At 45.0% G+C, this 18,138-nt stretch overlaps 1 protein-coding gene across 3 annotated transcripts in view; it reads left to right on the top strand.

Moving 5' to 3' along the window:
• Positions 1 to 18,138, top strand: part of SLX4 (SLX4 structure-specific endonuclease subunit) — a 31,727-nt gene that overhangs the window by 11,905 nt on the left and 1,684 nt on the right. For 2 of the 3 annotated variants that reach the window (XM_082772408.1, XM_082772409.1), the window contains exons 6-15: positions 175 to 390; positions 1,409 to 1,623; positions 2,700 to 3,013; positions 5,080 to 5,362; positions 6,835 to 6,923; positions 10,033 to 10,179; positions 11,925 to 12,094; positions 12,939 to 15,397; positions 16,814 to 16,916; positions 17,162 to 17,644. In XM_082772408.1, coding sequence (XP_082628534.1) covers positions 175 to 390; positions 1,409 to 1,623; positions 2,700 to 3,013; positions 5,080 to 5,362; positions 6,835 to 6,923; positions 10,033 to 10,179; positions 11,925 to 12,094; positions 12,939 to 15,397; positions 16,814 to 16,916; positions 17,162 to 17,644 — 4,479 coding nt within the window. The remainder of the gene's footprint in view (positions 1 to 174; positions 391 to 1,408; positions 1,624 to 2,699; positions 3,014 to 5,079; positions 5,363 to 6,834; positions 6,924 to 10,032; positions 10,180 to 11,924; positions 12,095 to 12,938; positions 15,398 to 16,813; positions 16,917 to 17,161; positions 17,645 to 18,138) is intronic. The other variant, XM_082772410.1, reaches the window with a different exon arrangement.

An 18,138-nucleotide genomic window follows, 5' to 3' on the forward strand; every position in this document is an offset into this window, starting at 1 on the left:
TTCTCTGTATCTGGTACATTTCATATCCATCACAGCAGTGGGTACAGAATTCTTATTTCTTCAGGGGATGCTTCTTTGCCTGTTGCAGATATCAGAGATGATTGTGCTTCCTTTTCTTTAATATGACTTAAATCTTAGCATGGATAGCCTTAAAGCTGTGCCATTGTCTCACAGGTGTCTGGATGAGATGGAAGATGCACAGATGACATCCTCCAACAAACCACTGGTCCCTGAATGTCCCATCTGTGGGAAGCAATTCCAAACCCCTCAGAGCCGAGTCAGTCACTTGAAGCGCTGTGCTGTCGAGATGGATGTTCCCCCTAAGATGCTTCTTCAGGCAGTGCAGTTGCAGGTGTCCACGCTTGGTGATGCACCTCTACAGTTTCCCAGGTAAGCTGGTGAAAATAAAATACGCTGACTACTGTCTTTGTCCTGAGAGAACTTGACCTTGTGTTCCTGGGACAGAACTGTAGAAGCAAGGCAGACTCACATGCTGGGGGCCCCCAAGTCCAAAGAATGTCAAGCAGGGCCATGGCCCAGTACCACGAGAGGAGAACGTGGCAGTTAGCTGGAACAAAATACGTTGTTTTCCTTCAGAAGTGGTCAGGTAGTGGATGACTTTAAAAATCAGCAGGCAGGAGCAAAATGGGGAATAAATAACTTTACAGTGTTTTGTCAGAAATATATGAGCTCCGTGAGGCAATTACACAGTAAAGCTGAATGGTGTGTTTGAGCTTATTAGGCAGAACACGTAGTATGAGTGTCTGCAGTCTCTCCCGAGCATCTGTCTTGCCAATGGCTCAGCTACTCAGCTCGTGGCTGTAGTGGATGTATGCGCTTCACACCTCGAGCTAAGGAGGAAGCAGATCTGATGTTTTGAAACGTGCTAGGTGCAGAGCTGCATCTGTTGTCTTGGATTTGAGCAGAATCTTCAGAGTACAGCAAGTTGTGCCTGACTGAATTTGTAGGAGGGCTTGTAAGTCCCTTTGTGCTGAGAAGGGGCTGTTGCCTGTACACTAAGGAAACAAAGACTGGGAGAGCATTTTTTTGGCGATCTTGTTTTTACCCTGCTTCAACTTTATTTTTTTCCCCCTTTGATATACATTTTGAAAGCATTTAGGATAGAGATTACAGATGTTTAAAAAGCACACGCAACTTATATCACTGTTGTGGTCTTGTGTTCTTAGCTTTTCAAAAAAAGATTTTCTCAAAATTGCTCTAAATTCCATGGGTGCTAAGGAATCTTTTGCTCTCTTCTGGGGAAGAAGGCACTGCAAATAGCTTCTCATTATTCCGGATATGGGAATCTCTCTGAGGAAGCAGAGCAGCTTCTCTGGAATGCTCAGTGTTTCTTGTCTCTGATCCAGTCACAATAACTTGGGCTTCCTGCTGCATTCTTGTATTTCAGCAATCAACCAAGCAGGTCAAAGCGAAAAGGCTCCTCCAAAGAGGACTCAAAGAACAAGCAGAAGAGGGCCAAAATGGAGACTAAGGATGAAGATTTGCTGGTTGCTATGGCAATGTCACGCTCTCTGTTGGAGCACGAAAAGCAGGAACAGGCAAAATCAGTTACAAACGTGAAACCAGTGGCTGCTTTGCCAATCAAATGGAAGCCAGGATCAGGTATGTGTTAAAGTGAGTTAGTGTCAAAGGCTGTGTTATTGGAGAAGTAGTGTAACTTAGCCTGCTCTGCACTTGAACTTTCCTGTTGGGTACAGGAGGGATGACAGCCCAGTTTCTGCTTTATTTAAGCTGTCAGAGTTTAGCAATGTGCAAAATCCAAATACAGTCAAGAAAGGTTGTGGCATGTCCATGGTTTTTAGTGAAATACCTTATGAATCTCATGCTTTTTTTCCACTGATTGGTTGTTTTGAAACTGTAAAATATTCTTTAGATGAGCTGTTGTTTTTTGTAAGCTGTGAAACTGAAAAGAAATTACACAAAAAGAGCATTGTTATTTCTGTAGATTTTTTCTTACTCATCCTGCTGCAACCTGGATCAATGCAGCTTTTTCAGCCTTGTCTCATCTCTCTTTTCTTTCTAGAGTGGACCTGCATATATTACATGCCATTGAGCATGTGTTTTACCATTTTAGTGTGCAAAAAGGGTTTAGAAAGGAAGATAACTGCCAGTGGAGTGTTGCATGCTGTATAGAGGGGGGACTTTACTCTTCACAACCCTGCTTAGGTCTCCTACTTCCAGTTGGATTAGGGGTCGGGCGTTGGTAAGACAAATCTAGTGAGATACAGGATTGCCAAAGAATAGCTCTGCAGTGGTTGTGTGGGCTGTGATTCGTCATCATCACAGACCAGGACACAAAAGAGTCCTTCATAGTTGGTGTTGTTTTTTTTTCCTCTCTCTTTTTTGTGAAGCACCAGGATCTAGTCAAAACTCATAGGCACCATTCTGTGGGTCTAGGAGGTAGACTACGTAGATAGCAGTTGCTTCCACAATGGTCACTTTTTGTAGAGATGTGACATCTTCCAATAGACAGCAGAGCAGTGCAAGCAGGAATCAGTCTTTTCTGGAGTTAATTTCTCCAGCAGGGGCAATATGAGGCTTCAGACTCCTTGCAGGAATCCTAAGAGCTGTGTTCAGCTTGCAGCTGCGTTTTGGTCACCACTGACTACAACACTGGAAGGAGCCCTGTGTGTTTAGCCACTTGTTTATCTGGGTTCCTCTTCCTTTTCTTTTTAAAGATAAAAAACGACGTAAAAGAGGCCCAAGTACACCTCCACCATTACTACTTCAGGATCCAGAGAAGGCCCGCAAGAGGATCCAGGAGCGGGTAGCTATGCTGCTTGTAGAAGAGGCTGAATTCCCTCCCACCCCTCGGCTTCCCTCTAGCAAGATTTTGGAGGATAAATCTGGGAAAGCAGCCTGGCTCTTGCCATTGCCCAAAAGCAGGGACTGCTTTCTGTGGAATATCAGTGCTCTCACAGGACCTTGTGACCCTGAATTATTCTACACAGCTGGATTATCCCCTGCGATTGTACCTTGGAAGCCTGTGCAGGTGGGACACTTTTGACCTTGCTCTGGTGTGTATGTGCCCTAGCTCCTTTGCCCTGCAACTCTTCTGTTTCATCACTTGGTATTTAAAGAGTGACCCTTTGCCTCTGCATGCTCACTGCTCCTGTACTGTCCCCTTGTCTTACCCAGTTAAGTTTTATGATCTTGAACTTGCACTTCTTGCTTTTGGAGGCGAGACCAAGGGTCATGTTACCATGCTATTCCTTGACCTTTCAGAGAATAAAATGGGTGGGAACAGAGTACTGAGTGAAGGGTCTGTATCCCAGTCATTTTTCCACTAGCTTGTTTGTGTTTACAGCAGCCTGGCTCACGTGTTCCATCTCAGCACGTTTCTCTGATGCAGTGAGCCTTGCCCATGTCCTGCACTTTGCATTGGTGCAGCCTCATCTCAAGCACTGCATGCAGGTTTGGGCACCACAATATGAGGAGGGCATAAAACTGTGAGAGAATGCCCGAAGAAGGGCAGCGAAGATGGTGAAGGGTCTGGAGGGCAAGACATGTGAGGAGTGGCTGAGGTCCCTGGGTTTGCTCAGCCCTGAGCAGAGCAGGCTGAGGGGAGGCCTCATGGCGGCCTGCGGCTCCCTCACGAGGGGAGCGGAGGGGCAGGTGCTGAGCTCTGCTCTCTGGGGACAGCGACAGGACCCGAGGGGACGGCATGGAGCTGGGACAGGGGAGGGTCAGGCTGGGGGTTAGGGAAAGGTTCTGCACCCAGAGGGTGGTCGGGCACTGGGACAGGCTGCCTGGGGCAGTGGTCACGGCACTGAGCCTGCTGGAGATCAAGAAGTGTTTGGACACCACGCTCAGACACGGTCTGATTTTTGGGTGGTCCTGTGTGGAGCCAGGAGTTGGACTCAGCGATCCTTATGGGTTCCTTCCAACTTGGGATATGGTGTGATTCTGTGTTGTACTCAGACAGCAAGGAATTGGGTGAAAAGTTTAAACTGAAGACTGATACTTCTGCCTTTCACCAATGGGAAGGTGGGAGTGCCCGCAGTTGTTAAGTATTTGCACTTCAGGCTTTCTCTGTGCATCCCATGGGCTCTTGGCACATGAGCTTTGATCCTATTTTCAGTTCCACTGTTTCATTCTATTTTTCATCTGGATTTCCTGCCTCTTTCAGTGTTCTGTATTTTTTATTAAAAGTTCCTGCAGAAGGAGACAAAGGTCTTTTAATCTCTCATCTTATTACATACTTGCTCTCTGAGAAGACAGGTATCACTTCTCTTGCTTCCCTCACTGCTTCCTGGAAGGATTTTTCTGTACTTCTGTTCAAAAACTACTGTGCATTTATAGGTACTTTGTTTAATACTTTTTCCTTAGTCAAATCCCAGAGCTTTTCATTGGCTTATCCCCAAGTAGGGCTGTAGCAGAGGGGCTCCATTCTATTAAGATCTTTGACCTTTTGGTCAAAGAAAAAACTGCCAGAAAAGTTTAAAAATAAAAAGTGAGAAGGCCTTTAAAATTCTGGCAACAATGTGTTTTCCCATCTGATTCCTTCCATTCCAAGAACCGGCTACATTTCTATTTCTAAAATTCTATTTCTACTTAGAAATAAACAAACAAAACTGTTTTCATTGGGAAGTAGAACAAACCTGGAAAATATCAACTCACGGGTGAAAGTTTGATTTTTGTTACACGTGACTGCAAAAAATGTTTTAGATCTCTGAACAGAAGCACCTGGACAGCTTCAGCTGCAGCTGTTGCCAGGTGCTCCAGCTTTAATGAAATGTTTAGATATCGGAGTGGGAACAGTTCCACCATCCTCTCTCCCTACTTGCCAGTTGCCTGCACAGGCATGCTCCTGGTGAAACCACCTTTTCTGCATTTTCTGTTGTAGTTTCCTTTTTTCTTTTTCTCTTTCGAGCTGTCTTTTCCTTGGAGAGTCCTTCATAAAACTACAGAGAGCTTTTACCTCAGAAGCCCAGGGAACGTTCTGCAATCCTTTACTAGATGTTTTGAAAGTATGAACTAGAGACAATATTCTGAGCTCATGTGATACATACAACAAGACCTAATTTATTGGTCTCTTTTTCCCCCCTTTTTGATCAGAATCACAAGCCAGACAACGTTCCGCCATCAGTAGGATCTGATCAACCAGAAGCATCTCAACAAATTCAGCCTGACCTCAGTTCTCATGATCCCACTTGCATAAAGGTCAGAGACCAAACTTCTGATGAATTCAAATCAGGCCCTGAAGAAGATGGGCAATCTTTATCGCACAGCCAGAAGGACGTTCAGAACCTGCAGAACCTAGTTGAGTTGGCCAAGGAAGGACTTACCCTTACTCAGTGGAAACTTGATGTTGACCACATTCAAGCAGCAGAGCAATCAGGTAAATTCTGGCAGCTTTGTGAGCCCTGTCCCTAGTCCCTTCAGCTACGCAGAGCCAGATTTATGCTGTACTAAGTTAGGAGAGCCATGACAGCACCCCCAGGGTGTTGAAGTTGATCCAGGAGGTGATACTGGGGTGGGACATCTTTCTGCCATAAACTTTAGTTACAGTGAAACTGACATTTCCAAAGTGATGCACATATCCCAGCATCAAAGAGAACTCCCAGACAGCAGATACTAAATTTTATTTTTAAATTCTCTTAAAGTTATTAAAAGTTTGTTTTTTTTTGACAGGATGGAGCCCAGACATGTCTAATGACTGGGCCAAAATGTTCATACCAGCTATTTGGACACTCTTATGTGCACTGTCTTTTTGAGTCTTGAGACAATTGGGTGAAAGAGAGGTGCAAGAGGGATGATTGCGTGGTGGTACATTGGTACAGAAACCTGAAGTTTATCTGTACCTATACAGAGGCTAAAAAAAAAACAAACCAAACCAAAAAAAAACAACCAACCAAACAAACAAACAAAAAACACCTAGAATTCCTCCCTGGGCTACTCTAACCTCTCCAGTCATAGTTGCATGTGGTGCACAACTACACATTTTAAGGTCAATGATATCCCTTTAAATGGCCTAGCCATTTAGCAGAAAGTACTGTGTGTCTTCTGGTCACTTGTGAAACAGAACATGGTTGATAAGATCAGCTGTCTGTATTTTCATTTGGGTATACTATTCCTCTTCCCCTACTAAGCTGCAGGAAATGATTGCTGGTCCTGTAAAACTACTCCTGGGTTTTTGTTGAAGATATAACTTCATGGGGGAGGGAAATCATTTCTACACATAAATGTATGTTGTGTGTATAAATGAGCCCAGGGGCAGAAATACCACCATGCAGACACTAGTGCAAGTGAATCCATTTCTGAAGACCTAAATTCCTTCTGTCACTCCACGTCGTGTTCTGTGCGCTGTATAGACTTCCACAGGGTCTGGGCTGTGCAAAACTGATTTCACTGGCTGCCTTTGAGCACCAGGGCCCATGAGCATTTATTCAAAGTTGAAATGCAGATCCAAGATGCATTCTGCCTGGCTGGTGGAAAGAGGCCATGGTGTGCCCCATCCCACTCTATGTCCTAGTTTTTTTTCTCACTGGAGGGAAACTGAGATGTGAAGTGGAGAAGCATGCTGCAGTCAGCAGTTCTTGATCTGGATGATTATGGCACACACAGATCTGCTGCAGATTGGTGCTGCTCATGACTGAACGGTACTCAGGTGCCCACAGCCTGTCACAGCCCAGAGCCAAACCCCTCCAAAAAAGCCAAGAGGGAGAGAGGCTGAGCTTTCAACCCAGTCAGGCTGACTGTAGCAGGTGTCTCAGGGAGCCCTTGTGGCAGGGATCCTGTCAGCAGTTCGTACATCACTCTATCTGATGAGGAAGTTGTACATGATCTGTGATGTGCTTTTTCTTCTTCGAGGAAAAGAACTGACTCCCAGTGACTCTCCACATACTGGTTTTGTCCCAGCACTCAAAGAGAAGAAATTCCTGACAAGCAGCTGTAAGAAAGTAAGGACAAACTTTTTTGTGTGTGTGCTTTTTTTGTATTTGCTTACTACTGTAAAAAGGAAGTAAAAAAGAAGCTGTCACATTTGTGCAATTCACAGAAGAATGGAATATTTTGCATTCCTTTCTGTAGAAACTAAGAAGTGCTTAAGGTTCACAATCACTCAGGAATCATCATGGGCACAGGTGAGATCAACAGACATGGTATTTATTTGATGTCTGCAAGTAGGCCTGTAAATTTTTCAGTACTTGTCCCACCTGATGAGAGAGATGATTTAAAATGGCAGGTAACATAAAGCCAAACTGTGCATAATTTATGTAAAGAGAATCAAGTTAAACAGTTATATACAGTTACTACAGCACAAAGAATATTTGGGATAGGGACCAGGGCTGTAGCTGCACTGCAGTGGGTGGCACTTTGCTTTAATTCCCAGGCAACCTCAGAGAGGTTAGCTAGAGTCCAGGAGAGTTGCCTGGTGCTTCATCCAGGCTCGCATACCCAGCTGCTTTGGGTGGTTCTGCATGGAGCCGTTCCTCTTCTGTCATCTTCCTCCCCACACCATGCCAAGCGATGGAAGAGAGAATCCTTGCAAGGACTGACTGACTGACTTGCACTAAAGTTTTAGACAGAAAAGCCTGGTAGGTGGAATGGTCCAAGGTCCATGGAAGGTGAGCGCTTCTTAGAAAACTGCATTAGCAGCAAAAGGATTTAGAACCTAAAATTCTCAATTGTGGGAACACATATCAAAGGAACTAATTAACAGTCAGTGCGCTCTCTGGTGACTAGGTGAAGACCATAGGCTAGAAGGTCACAGATGATTTTTATCAAGCCAGTAGTGTTACGTAAATCACATCTTACCCTGGATGCACCTCTCCTTTCTCCCACAGATGTATAATCAGTTTTCTTCAATTAAAGTGCATATGAAAAATCCCTAACTCATCCTATTACCAGGGTCATCCACTTTATCTATGTGAAACTTACTGTCTTTGGTTTGATAATAAATAATCGTGCCATGAAAGGCAGTAGAATTTGGTGCAAGGTAAATTTTGATGCCTTGATAAGGCAATTTCCTGTTGTGCATATAGAATTGAGAGACTTCTGAAAGAAGACAAATCTTTGAGGTGCGAATCAGTACTAAACATGGGCATCCCAGCTACTTGTTACAGAAGCTGTAGTTATTCTTTGGAGGTATTAAAAATATCCTTAGTAGAAAGAGTATCTTGTTTTATAAACTTCTGTGTACATTAAAACAAAGGCCTGTAGCAATACAGAGACTGTTCTGATGCTGTTGTTGGAACTCAGTTGCTACCAGCGATAACGGGATGACCATTTGTTCACATTTGGTTTGATTCTATGATTTATGACTGCTGAGCAGACGAAGTCTGGCTGAAAAGATCAGTGCTTATATGAACACAGCAATGGTAACTGTGTAGAGCAAATACACCCACTGCATCAGTAGCACATCTCCCCCACCCATGCTTAAGAGCCTTGTCACATCTGTGAGTCCAGTCTAGCTGGCCTGCTCAGTAGTAGGGAGTGTCTTGGTGTGCTCTCCAACAGGAGCACATACCCACTTGGAACTGTCTTTGGACCAATCCGTTCACTTTGCATGGACAATGGTGCAGCCAGGAATTTTCTAGTCTTATTTAATTTCCCCATTCTTGACTTGTAATTTTAGCATCGGCAGGAAAGCTGTTCTGGGCTTGTTGCCTGGAACGCAGCATCAGGAGTCTGTGTTTGCTGGCTTCCTGAGGTACTGTCTTGCAGGTATCCTACCTGCCAAGAATAAGAAAGCAAGAAACATCGGATTAGTTTCCAGACTGAGCTTCCTGTCTTCCCCTTGGAGATCAGTCCACACCACTGCCATGACACGCAGTCTTCCCTAGCCCACCTATGAAGACCTGGAAGAAGTGTTGTGGTGTGTGCTGCCGTTTCAGTGCTAATTAGTATTGGCTGCCTGCAAACACATGCTGGAGCAAGTAGAAAGGTTGGGCTTCCACAGTCCACTGAGCTAATGTGGAAACCTGCTAATAAAATAAAGAGCTGTGCTGTTCCAGATGGAACTGCATCTCATGCAGATGTTTGCTAGAATAAAACTTGCATTTCGTCAGCTCTGCAGTAGCTTCAAAAAGCACAAGGTCAGTGACTATTGTATTATGGATAAACTGTTTTTCACTTACAGTCAGACAGCCTCTCAGCACAAGCTGAGAGTATTTCACAGTGGCCGTTTCCAGAGGCACAATGCTCGCCTAGAGGGATCTGAGTCTTTAGAGGATTGCCTGGATTGGGTTTTACTGGGAGCAGCTCCAGAGCAGAAACAGTGTGTATCGCTGCTGCCTTTGGCAGCATACCCCAGGCCTCACCTTATATCACCATTAACCAGTCACAGGTAGCTCAGGCAACAAGCCCTCCCCAAAATTCCAGCAAGGGGTTCTAGAACTGTAATAGAAATTGTTTGTTTTCTTGTAGTTGTTGTTTGTTTTGAGTGAAATTTTCAAAAAGAGTTTTCAGAACAAGCATGTAAGTTCCTTTGAACACAACACCTCCATTAGTTTTACTGTCTGTGGGCCCCTTGCTGCAGAGCTGCTCTCAGCTGTCACTGCCAGCCAATTAACAAGAAAAGAAAGGCTCATTACCCCACCCCTGAGTCATCCTCTTTCCTCTTACTATAATTATAGTGAATTGAGTTCAAGTCAATCAAAGTGCTTCCTAAAAATGTGGTGGAGGGCAGCAGATCAAGAGGCCAACTGTAGGCAGTGGCTAGACCACATCAGGAAATGGTGTGGCAAAGATCTGGTGGTGATAATGTGCTGTAATGCAAGTAGAGGAGAATACAGCATGACTGCCTGTTCACAATTGCGACTTTGTGAAAAAGTAGAAAGGAGGAGGAGGAAACCAAAACCAGAGGTGTCTGACAGACTTGTCTGCTTATTTGTCTTGTGGAAGACCTTGAGTTGATACGGCTGCTGATCAGCTGCAGAAGGCGATGGCAGTGCCTGGGGCCCACAATAAAGCAATGCTGACCAACTGGGGTTTTCCCTCCTTATTTTTTAAGAAAATGTCTGACAGCTGTAATATAACTTTTGTCTTTGTGTTATTTCTGTGTTCTAGTCCTCCCTCAGGTTGCTGGCTGAAGATTTCAGTGCAATGGTCAACAACCCCCACTTAAGTGACGTGCAGTTCCAGGTGGACTCTGGGGAAGTCATTTATGCCCACATGTTTGTGTTGTATGCACGGTGCCCACAGGCCGTTCAGGTTGTAAGTACTGTTGATATACTTTCCTTTCTTCATTCAGTAAAGCCCAAACTGCTCACACCTACAGTCAGTGCTGCTGCGGGATCAGCACAGAGTGCTGCTGGGCCTAATGACAAGTGCCTCTGGCCACATAGTGTTTTCTTTTTTTGTCTCAGGAAGCCAGAATCCTGACAAAGTGATGGAAAATGTAATACTTTATGTGGGGAGACTATGGGGAGGCAAGGATCCTTCTTTGCATTCTGCCCATGAGCAATGGACAAAACCTCCTACGTGCTCTTTGCCCTTGAATTTTTGTACCTGTACAAGTGCAGATTGTCTTGTCTATCTTGGTGTGTCCTGCCTTCCACCTGGTCTGCAAAGCTTGAATACAGAGTAGAGGAATTCTGGGCAGGACTTGAAAATTGCCTGCATAGAGGTTTTGTCACTCTCACAGTTGCTTTGGAGGAAGCTGCCCTGAACTGTGTGTACTGCAAGAGTAGTGAATAGTTTCTATGTTCCCAGAAACATTTTGGGTTGAATAGTTCCCAACCTGCTCCTTTGCAGCCTCCTGTCGGCATGGTGAAAAGCAGTGAACCTAAGATTTGAATTCTGCTCTTTCACAGAGTTGCCACCAGTCCGTGCAATCAGCTTCCTAACAAAAGAAGCTTTTCGTAAGAGCTGCCCTTTTGGAAACAGTGGAATTAGTTTTATCCTCGTGTATGCTGGCAGCATTTCCCACACAAGGTGCCTCAAGCCATTTCTAAGGGGTCCACAAGAGCTGGGGGAAAAGAAAAAGCAGGCTCATATATGTCGTACAGTGGTCTTAATGTGAAATTTATGAAGGGATCTTCTCAACCACTAGCAAAGATGCTTGTGCCCACAACACACAGGATTTTAAAAACCATGTGTTAGCCAGGTTCTATTACTTTTTCCCTGCAACATTATCTGGCTTCACCATTCCCATGGGCAGAAATCATTTGCGTGACTGCAGTTGTGAGATAGGCCCCCATGCTGTGTTTTTTATCCTTGCAGAGAGTTGTTTTCCAGTAAGTCCCTACCTGCAAAGCAATGTTTCACGTTTATTTTCTGTGTAGGTGCTCTTATTTGTTGCAGCTTTTGAGTAACAACGAGAAAGAAATGAATCAGAGCTGACTTTGGAGCTCATGCTTTCTGTTGCATGATGTCCCCTGACTCTGGACAGAGTTTCAGATAGCACATTACGTGATTTGGCTGCAAAGGAAGTGACACCTCACTGAACTGAAGGAGCATTTTCAGCAAAACCTGAGATCAGGTTGGACCCACACAGATAATGGTCCGGTTCAGTGAGGTAGTGTTTATATGATGTCTCTTTTCCTGTGAGACGCCAGGAGAACTAGAATTTTGGCAGTGTATCAAATGAAGGTAAATTCAAAACAGATCAGGGGAAGCTCTCTTGTGAGAAAGGTGTGGATAACTCCGAATTTGTGCTCTGGGCAGTAACTGCATTTCAAAACCAACTGGAGAACTCTAAGGCCATCTCTTATATGTGTGACTAAAACAGCGAGTAGTCAAATTTTGTATAAGCTAACAGCTCTAGGGTCAGGAAGGAAATAGTCTCTTCATCTGAAGCTCTACGTAACCGGTCATTTTAGCTTCCTTTAGGGGCATCAGGTCCTGGTCCTAGGCCAAGCCTTTGGTGAAGGAAAGGAGTGATCTGGTAGGAATAAGAACATCAATGTTGCTGTTCCGTTAACAGCAAATGGACTGTGTTTGCTTTCCTCTTACCCCAGGTTCACAGGGAAGGGTTCTTAGTGGAGGAGGATGGGAACGCGCAGACACGCCGTGTGCTGCTGAGTGACGTGACAGGAGAGGCGGCCTGTGCGTTCCTGCGATACCTTTATGCTGCTGATGCTGGTATCCCTGCTGGGATGTTGCCCCAGGTCAGGGCTCTGGCTGCCAGGTTTGTACTGTGAACGTGTTTTGGATCCTTCCCTGCTTTCAGCCATGACCCCAACCTGGGATCTTCCATTGTGTTTTTTTTTGTAGCTTACAAATTCCATAGTCCTCTGCTTACATCTTAACTGAAACATGGATATAACAGCATCCTACCCCCATCTTTTCCATGACTCTCCAGGTTGTATCCATGTGAGATTTCCTGTTTTCAGTATAAGCCTAGCCCACTTTTGCCAAGAGTTTTGTCTGGACATTTTCAATGACAGATGATGTTGTCGATGATGACGAGCGTGTCTACATGTCTACACAGATCATCAAGATGTGTGGTTCATAAAGCATTGCACTATTGACATGTGTAATCTAAAGAACACTTGCAGAACGTATTGGATCTGTTTTGCTAATGTGTTTTATTGTGCTCTCGGTCATGAACCTAGACACGCATTAAGAGTTTGAAACAGGAGCAACCGAGATGTGGATGGTTGGGTCTTGACAATATGTATGTAGAGAGGTGCCCTGTCACACCAAAAAGCCATGAAGCTTGCACATAACAGGCATCTGGCCCCTGCCATGCCATGGGACTTCCACCAGTGCTATTGGCAAAGGGATTTTAGTGTAGTGGTATAGCCATTGAATCTCTTATGTAAAAGAAGGAAGAGTGAACCTGGTGCTTTCATGTGAGTGACACCTGGTAAAGGGAATTCCGAATTTTAGGAGTACACTGGACCTCATGTATGTTAGGAAACCAAGATCCTCATGCAGATTCTTCACAAGGCTCACAAGTGATCAGGCAGCCAAATGGTAGAAAAATACTGGAGGAGGAAAGTATTAACATTACTATTATATCCTTGCAGGTTTGGTGTGAGGGAGCTTATAGGAGAGTGTGAAAATAACACTGGAGAGAGCCAGGTGTCTTCCGGCGTGGATTCAGAAGATGATCTGATCTCTGTGAGGGATGACAAAGATTGTGAGGACAGAGCTGAGAACTTCCAAGACCTACTGAAGTCAGTATGGATGGGTGAAGATGAGGAAGAAGCAGCTGTCTCGAACCCTGAATGTGAGAAAGAAGATGACAATAGGGTGGGTGAACAGGAGCTGGAGGAAATCTATGAGTTTGCTGCAACTCAGAGAAAGATAGTTCAACGTGAAACAGAATTGAGTGAGGGAACAGACGGCAGCACGTGCAGTGACACTGAGGCAGCCCTAGGTATGAACCAGCAGATGGAGGAGGAAGAAGTAAAGAGGTCTGAATCTGCTTCAATAAGTAACAGCTTCAAAGATCTGAGGGATGACAATGATGCGGAAAGACCTAAATGTGACTTGTCTGCACAAAAAGAGAAAATGCAGAATATAAATAGATGCGAAAGAGTGAATGTTGCACAGATCCCTTTTGTGCCTCACCACAGTGAACCACGAAAGTGGGATGTAGCATCCCATGGTGCCACCACTAATGAAGGAGAGACCGTTAGGAGATGTGATGATGGGAAGGATTCCGAATCATCTCAGGTCTCATGTGATGTAGAAGGGGAAAGTCACTGTGAAAAACAATTTTCTAGCTTCCACAATGATACTAATGTAAATGAAAATTATGAACACTTATTTTCTGCAACTCAGGGAGAGTACTCAGAGCCTTCCCAGATGAATGAAGGTATTAAAGAATCAGAAAAGACTCTCTGTGAAAACCATGTTGATATTAATGATTCTCTTCTGAACAGCAAATCACAAAAAGACCTCTATCCACATAGAAACTCTTTGTATGGTTCTCCTTTCAAAGCTTATGTGCCCCTTTTTCCTGCTGTCGGCTCTTCACCTGTGTCTCCAAAATCGGACAGAAAGCTTGCCAGAGAGCATGTGCCAGCATTAAAGCAAAATAAAAAGAAAAAATCCTTCCCATCTAATGAAATACTCTTTCAGAAAGCTAATGAGCTGGATACTGCATCAGGAAACGAGAACACAATTTCTCCAGCAGAGCTTCCCCACACTGATTTAGACAAGCATATGAATGTCCCAGTGCTGTCATCACCAGTTATCAGAACTCAAGATCCTGCAGCTCAGGGGAATGAGAAGTGTGATGTTATTGTTTTATCTTCTGATGATGAAATGGAGTTACAAGAAGACAAGAAGTCACCAGAGTCAGGCTCTGCTCTGAAGGAAATGGAAGTCTCTGGGCAACTGAAATGTACAAATGTAGAACAAGGTCCTGAGATACCAAAACCTGAATATAACTCATCAGTCACTGAAACAGAGCAGAAATCAACACAGGTCTCATGCGTCATTACAGAAAAGGTGCATATAAGTAATGGTGTAAAGATGTCCACTGAAATGCCTCTCAGCAGTCAAGTAGATGGTTGTACAGAGAGCAGGCAGAGTCCAGACGTGAGCCCTGAAAAAAGGCTCCATGAAGTTTCTTCAGGTACAGACAGCTCCTGGATAGTGCCAGACACACCAGTTCTGACCAAAAGCAGAAATTTCTCAACGCAGACTCATGTCACAAGTATTAACTCTTCAGAGAATACAGGACCTAAAGCCAGCACAAGAAGCCTAGCAGCTGGTAATAGTAACAGTGAAATAGATAGAAATTTAGTAAAAGTTCCTGAACCAGCATTGTCAGACAAACATTTGCCTCTGGAGAACTCAATCAGTGAAAGGAAGCCTTCCAGCAGCCCAGAAGCAGAATCATCTTCTGAGAAATCCCCACCAGTTTCTGCAGCGGATGCCATTCTCCTCTCCCCTGGCCACACCAATATGAAAAGCAAATGTGCTAATACCTCCTTTTTGTCCAAATCTGTGCCTCCTGGCCATGAGCAGTCATTGGAAGATAAAACAAACATCAGCGTGGTTGAGATAGAGGACAGTGAGGGGGAGAAGGAAATAAGTATAGCTTCATTGAGCAGTAGTGTCTTGCTTAGTTACGAACCCCCAGTGCCTGTTGGTGAGTGCTGGCCCGTCGAGTACCTGTCACCAGTCAGAGGTGACAGCCAGGACTCCAAACAGGTTGGCCATGCAAACACCAGAGCTTCCAGCAGTCCCAAACCTGGCTCTTCACATGACCAGTGGGAGAGCCCACAAGCACAGGAAATTAAGGGCAGTACTCCTCTTCAAGGAAATCCTGCTGGCAGAAGAACAACTTTCTTCTGTCTGGACAAGAGTCCTATTGAGGTCTCTACATCAGTGGGCAGTAGACCGAGTTACCTGAACTCCAAAATCTGGGATGATTGGGATGGAGAAGAAGAGGAAGATGAATTTCCAGAGATGCTTCCTCTGTCGCAGAGGGTGCCAGCTGCAGCAGATGCAAATCCTGTAAAGACTCCTGGTAAGAGCTTGTATTGATACCAGATTCACTGAACTACGTTAAATTGTTTTCATTTTAAGTGGTCATCCCACCTGTTGTTCACTTGATATGTTGAAAGGGCTTTTGGCCTTCTAATCTGAAGTAGTTGCCAGGGCCAGGCACAAAGCAGGTAGAGTCATCTGGTGTTGGGGAGAACATACCTAAATGAGAGATCCTTGGAGCATTCCTACTTGTGTTTTATTTGAGCTGTTTTTTTGACAGTGATAGTACTTGTTGCAGAAACTCCAGGTACCTGGAAGAAAAAAAAAACAACAAACCAAAACAAACAAATAAAAAAAAGCACAACTAACCAAAACAAAAAGGAACCTTCAGCTTGCATGCTGGTGGATATTTGTTCCCTGTAGCAGTGGGTGTTCTGTGCAGTCTTTTGCTTTTAATGCATTCACAAAGTGATGCTTGTGCTTGCATGAGGATATCTGGTAAGCAACAAGATGCAGCTAGCACAGGCTGCAGAGGGTTTCCTTGTATTGAGGCCAGCTGGAGGCGAGTGCCTATCCCTGCCTGTGGGTTTGCTTCATGCATGCTTTCCTGCCAAACTCTTGCACAGTTGTCTTGACATGTGCTGCCTTCTGTTTGCTGCTCCTGGCCCTTGTAACAGCCCCCTGAGTGCCCATCAGATACCGTGAGTGCAGGGTGCAGTGAGGGGTCACAGGGCACACCAGGCTGAGAGCCACACTACTCTTCCCGTCTTTGCCACCAGCTTGCACTGGAATCTGCAGGAGTTCAGCCTTCTTGAATGCTGACAGTACATGAAATGCTGACATAACCTCTTTGGTCTCAAGAACTTAAAAGGATTCGTATTTTACCTGTGTTGCACTTGCATGATTCCTTCCACCTAAGACCAATAATTGATCTCATAGTATCTAATTAAAATATTGTGCATGAGTAGCTTAACAGGTGCTTCGAACATGACCTGTGAGACTGACTGTGCTTTACAATGCCAGTAAATAGGTATCATTAAATCCGGGTCTAACTCAGGATCCCCGAAGTTCGACTTGCTCAGTTTCTTCTTCGTCAAGTCTCTTATGACATTTCCTTCCTGAGAGCAGAACTACTTTACAGAATTCAGTAAACATGCTTTTTTCACTGCCTTGCAAGAATTGCTTCTTCTAGACCTGCCTTATGTCTTGATTTAAGCTGTTTCCCATTTTAAAGTCAGTAAAAACCAGGTGTCCCAGTCTAGAAAAAGAAAGGCATTGACTGTTCAGTCCATTATGAAGGTAAGTAGTAAGTAAAAGAGCTTGCAGAAAAGTAGTACTACTTAATTATTATGCAATATTAGAATATCTGCCACCAGATATAGGTGGGGGAAAGCTACCAGCCATTTTAAGTGCTTTCTGTGCTAAGCCTGATTGTGGTAATTTCATCCTGCTGCAGAACCTGCCTGTCAGGAGAGCAACCGGTCTCCCAGGACTCCAGTGACACCAATGCCAGCTTACTCCATGATGGAGACCCCCCAGCTGAAGAAGGAGTTGAAAAGGTTAGCATTACCCGTTGAAAAGGTTAGCATTTTACTCTTCGAGCAAAAACTTGCTGAGAGGTAGTGTGAAAGAAAGCCCCTGGACTGAAAGGGAAGCCTTGGTGAAACTCGAGTCACTGTTTTTTGAGGTCATATCACGTTCTTGTAGTGAACCACTGGAATTCATGCTGTGAGCACCTTCCTAAGCTGTGACAGTGGAAGGCTGCAGCATTACCTTAGCCTAAGCTCCCACATTTCTCTTTCAGATTTGGAGTTCGTGCTCTCCCAAAGCGCCAGATGGTGTTGAAGCTGAAGGAGATATTCCAGTACACTCACCGGGATGCGGACTCTGACTTTGAAGATGAAATCCCACCCTCCCAGCCTCCCCCGCAGAAGTCCCCTGCCAAACGCTGTAGGCAGTCAAAGGCAGCACGGACCACAGGTGGAAAGTGTCCCAAAGCCTCGAGGGCTGTGAGCAAAAGGAAGCAGGTTGCTACGGCTTCTTCAGTGCTCCCCGTGGGAAGGGCTGTTGACAACCCTGTTGGACCCCCTGATAAAGGCTGTGCAGCCCCCAAGCAGGGATCTGAAATGACACGTCACCCAGGAGGAGCCAAAGAGCAGACAAGGTCAGCTGCATCTCCTGAGGGATGGTCTCTGGAAGCTGATGGTGAAGACCTGATGCTGTCAGCATCTCAGAAGTCTACAACTTCTTCAGGGGATGGCAGTGACATCTCTTTTGGTTCACAGAGGTAGGGAAACAAAATGCTAAACAAAACAGTGGTGCAGGACAGAGATGAGCTAGGAACATGGCAGAGGTGAGTGTTCCTGAAGGGGCCTTGCTGCCTCCTTGGGTTTGTTATTTGAAGGTCATCACAGTCCTATGAAAGAAACACATTTTGTGTTTTTTAGTTTAATTCCCAGTGGGCTATTCTCAGGGCCTGAAAGTGTTTGTGGCTGAGACTGGCACACGGGAAAGGCCCACATCTGTCATGCCTTGTCAGAACGGCTCTGCAAGTTACAACAAGGAGCACTCAAAGCACTGGCTGAGACACTGCAGCTAGAGCAGGGAGAGGAGAGCACAGCACGACTCAGCACAGGCTGCCACAGAATGGCTGCAGTGGGTGCTGTGGATCAGGAGCCAGGAATGCCAGACAGCTTTGGGGCTGGCTGAGCAGGACCAGAGCTGGCGTGGCTGGGAGGGGGAGCTTGCAGAACACGTCGTGTTCTTCTTCACTCACTTTGT

The sequence above is a fragment of the Aythya marila genome (assembly GCF_965140915.1).
Source record: "Aythya marila genome assembly, chromosome: 15".
NCBI lineage: Eukaryota > Metazoa > Chordata > Aves > Anseriformes > Anatidae > Aythya > Aythya marila.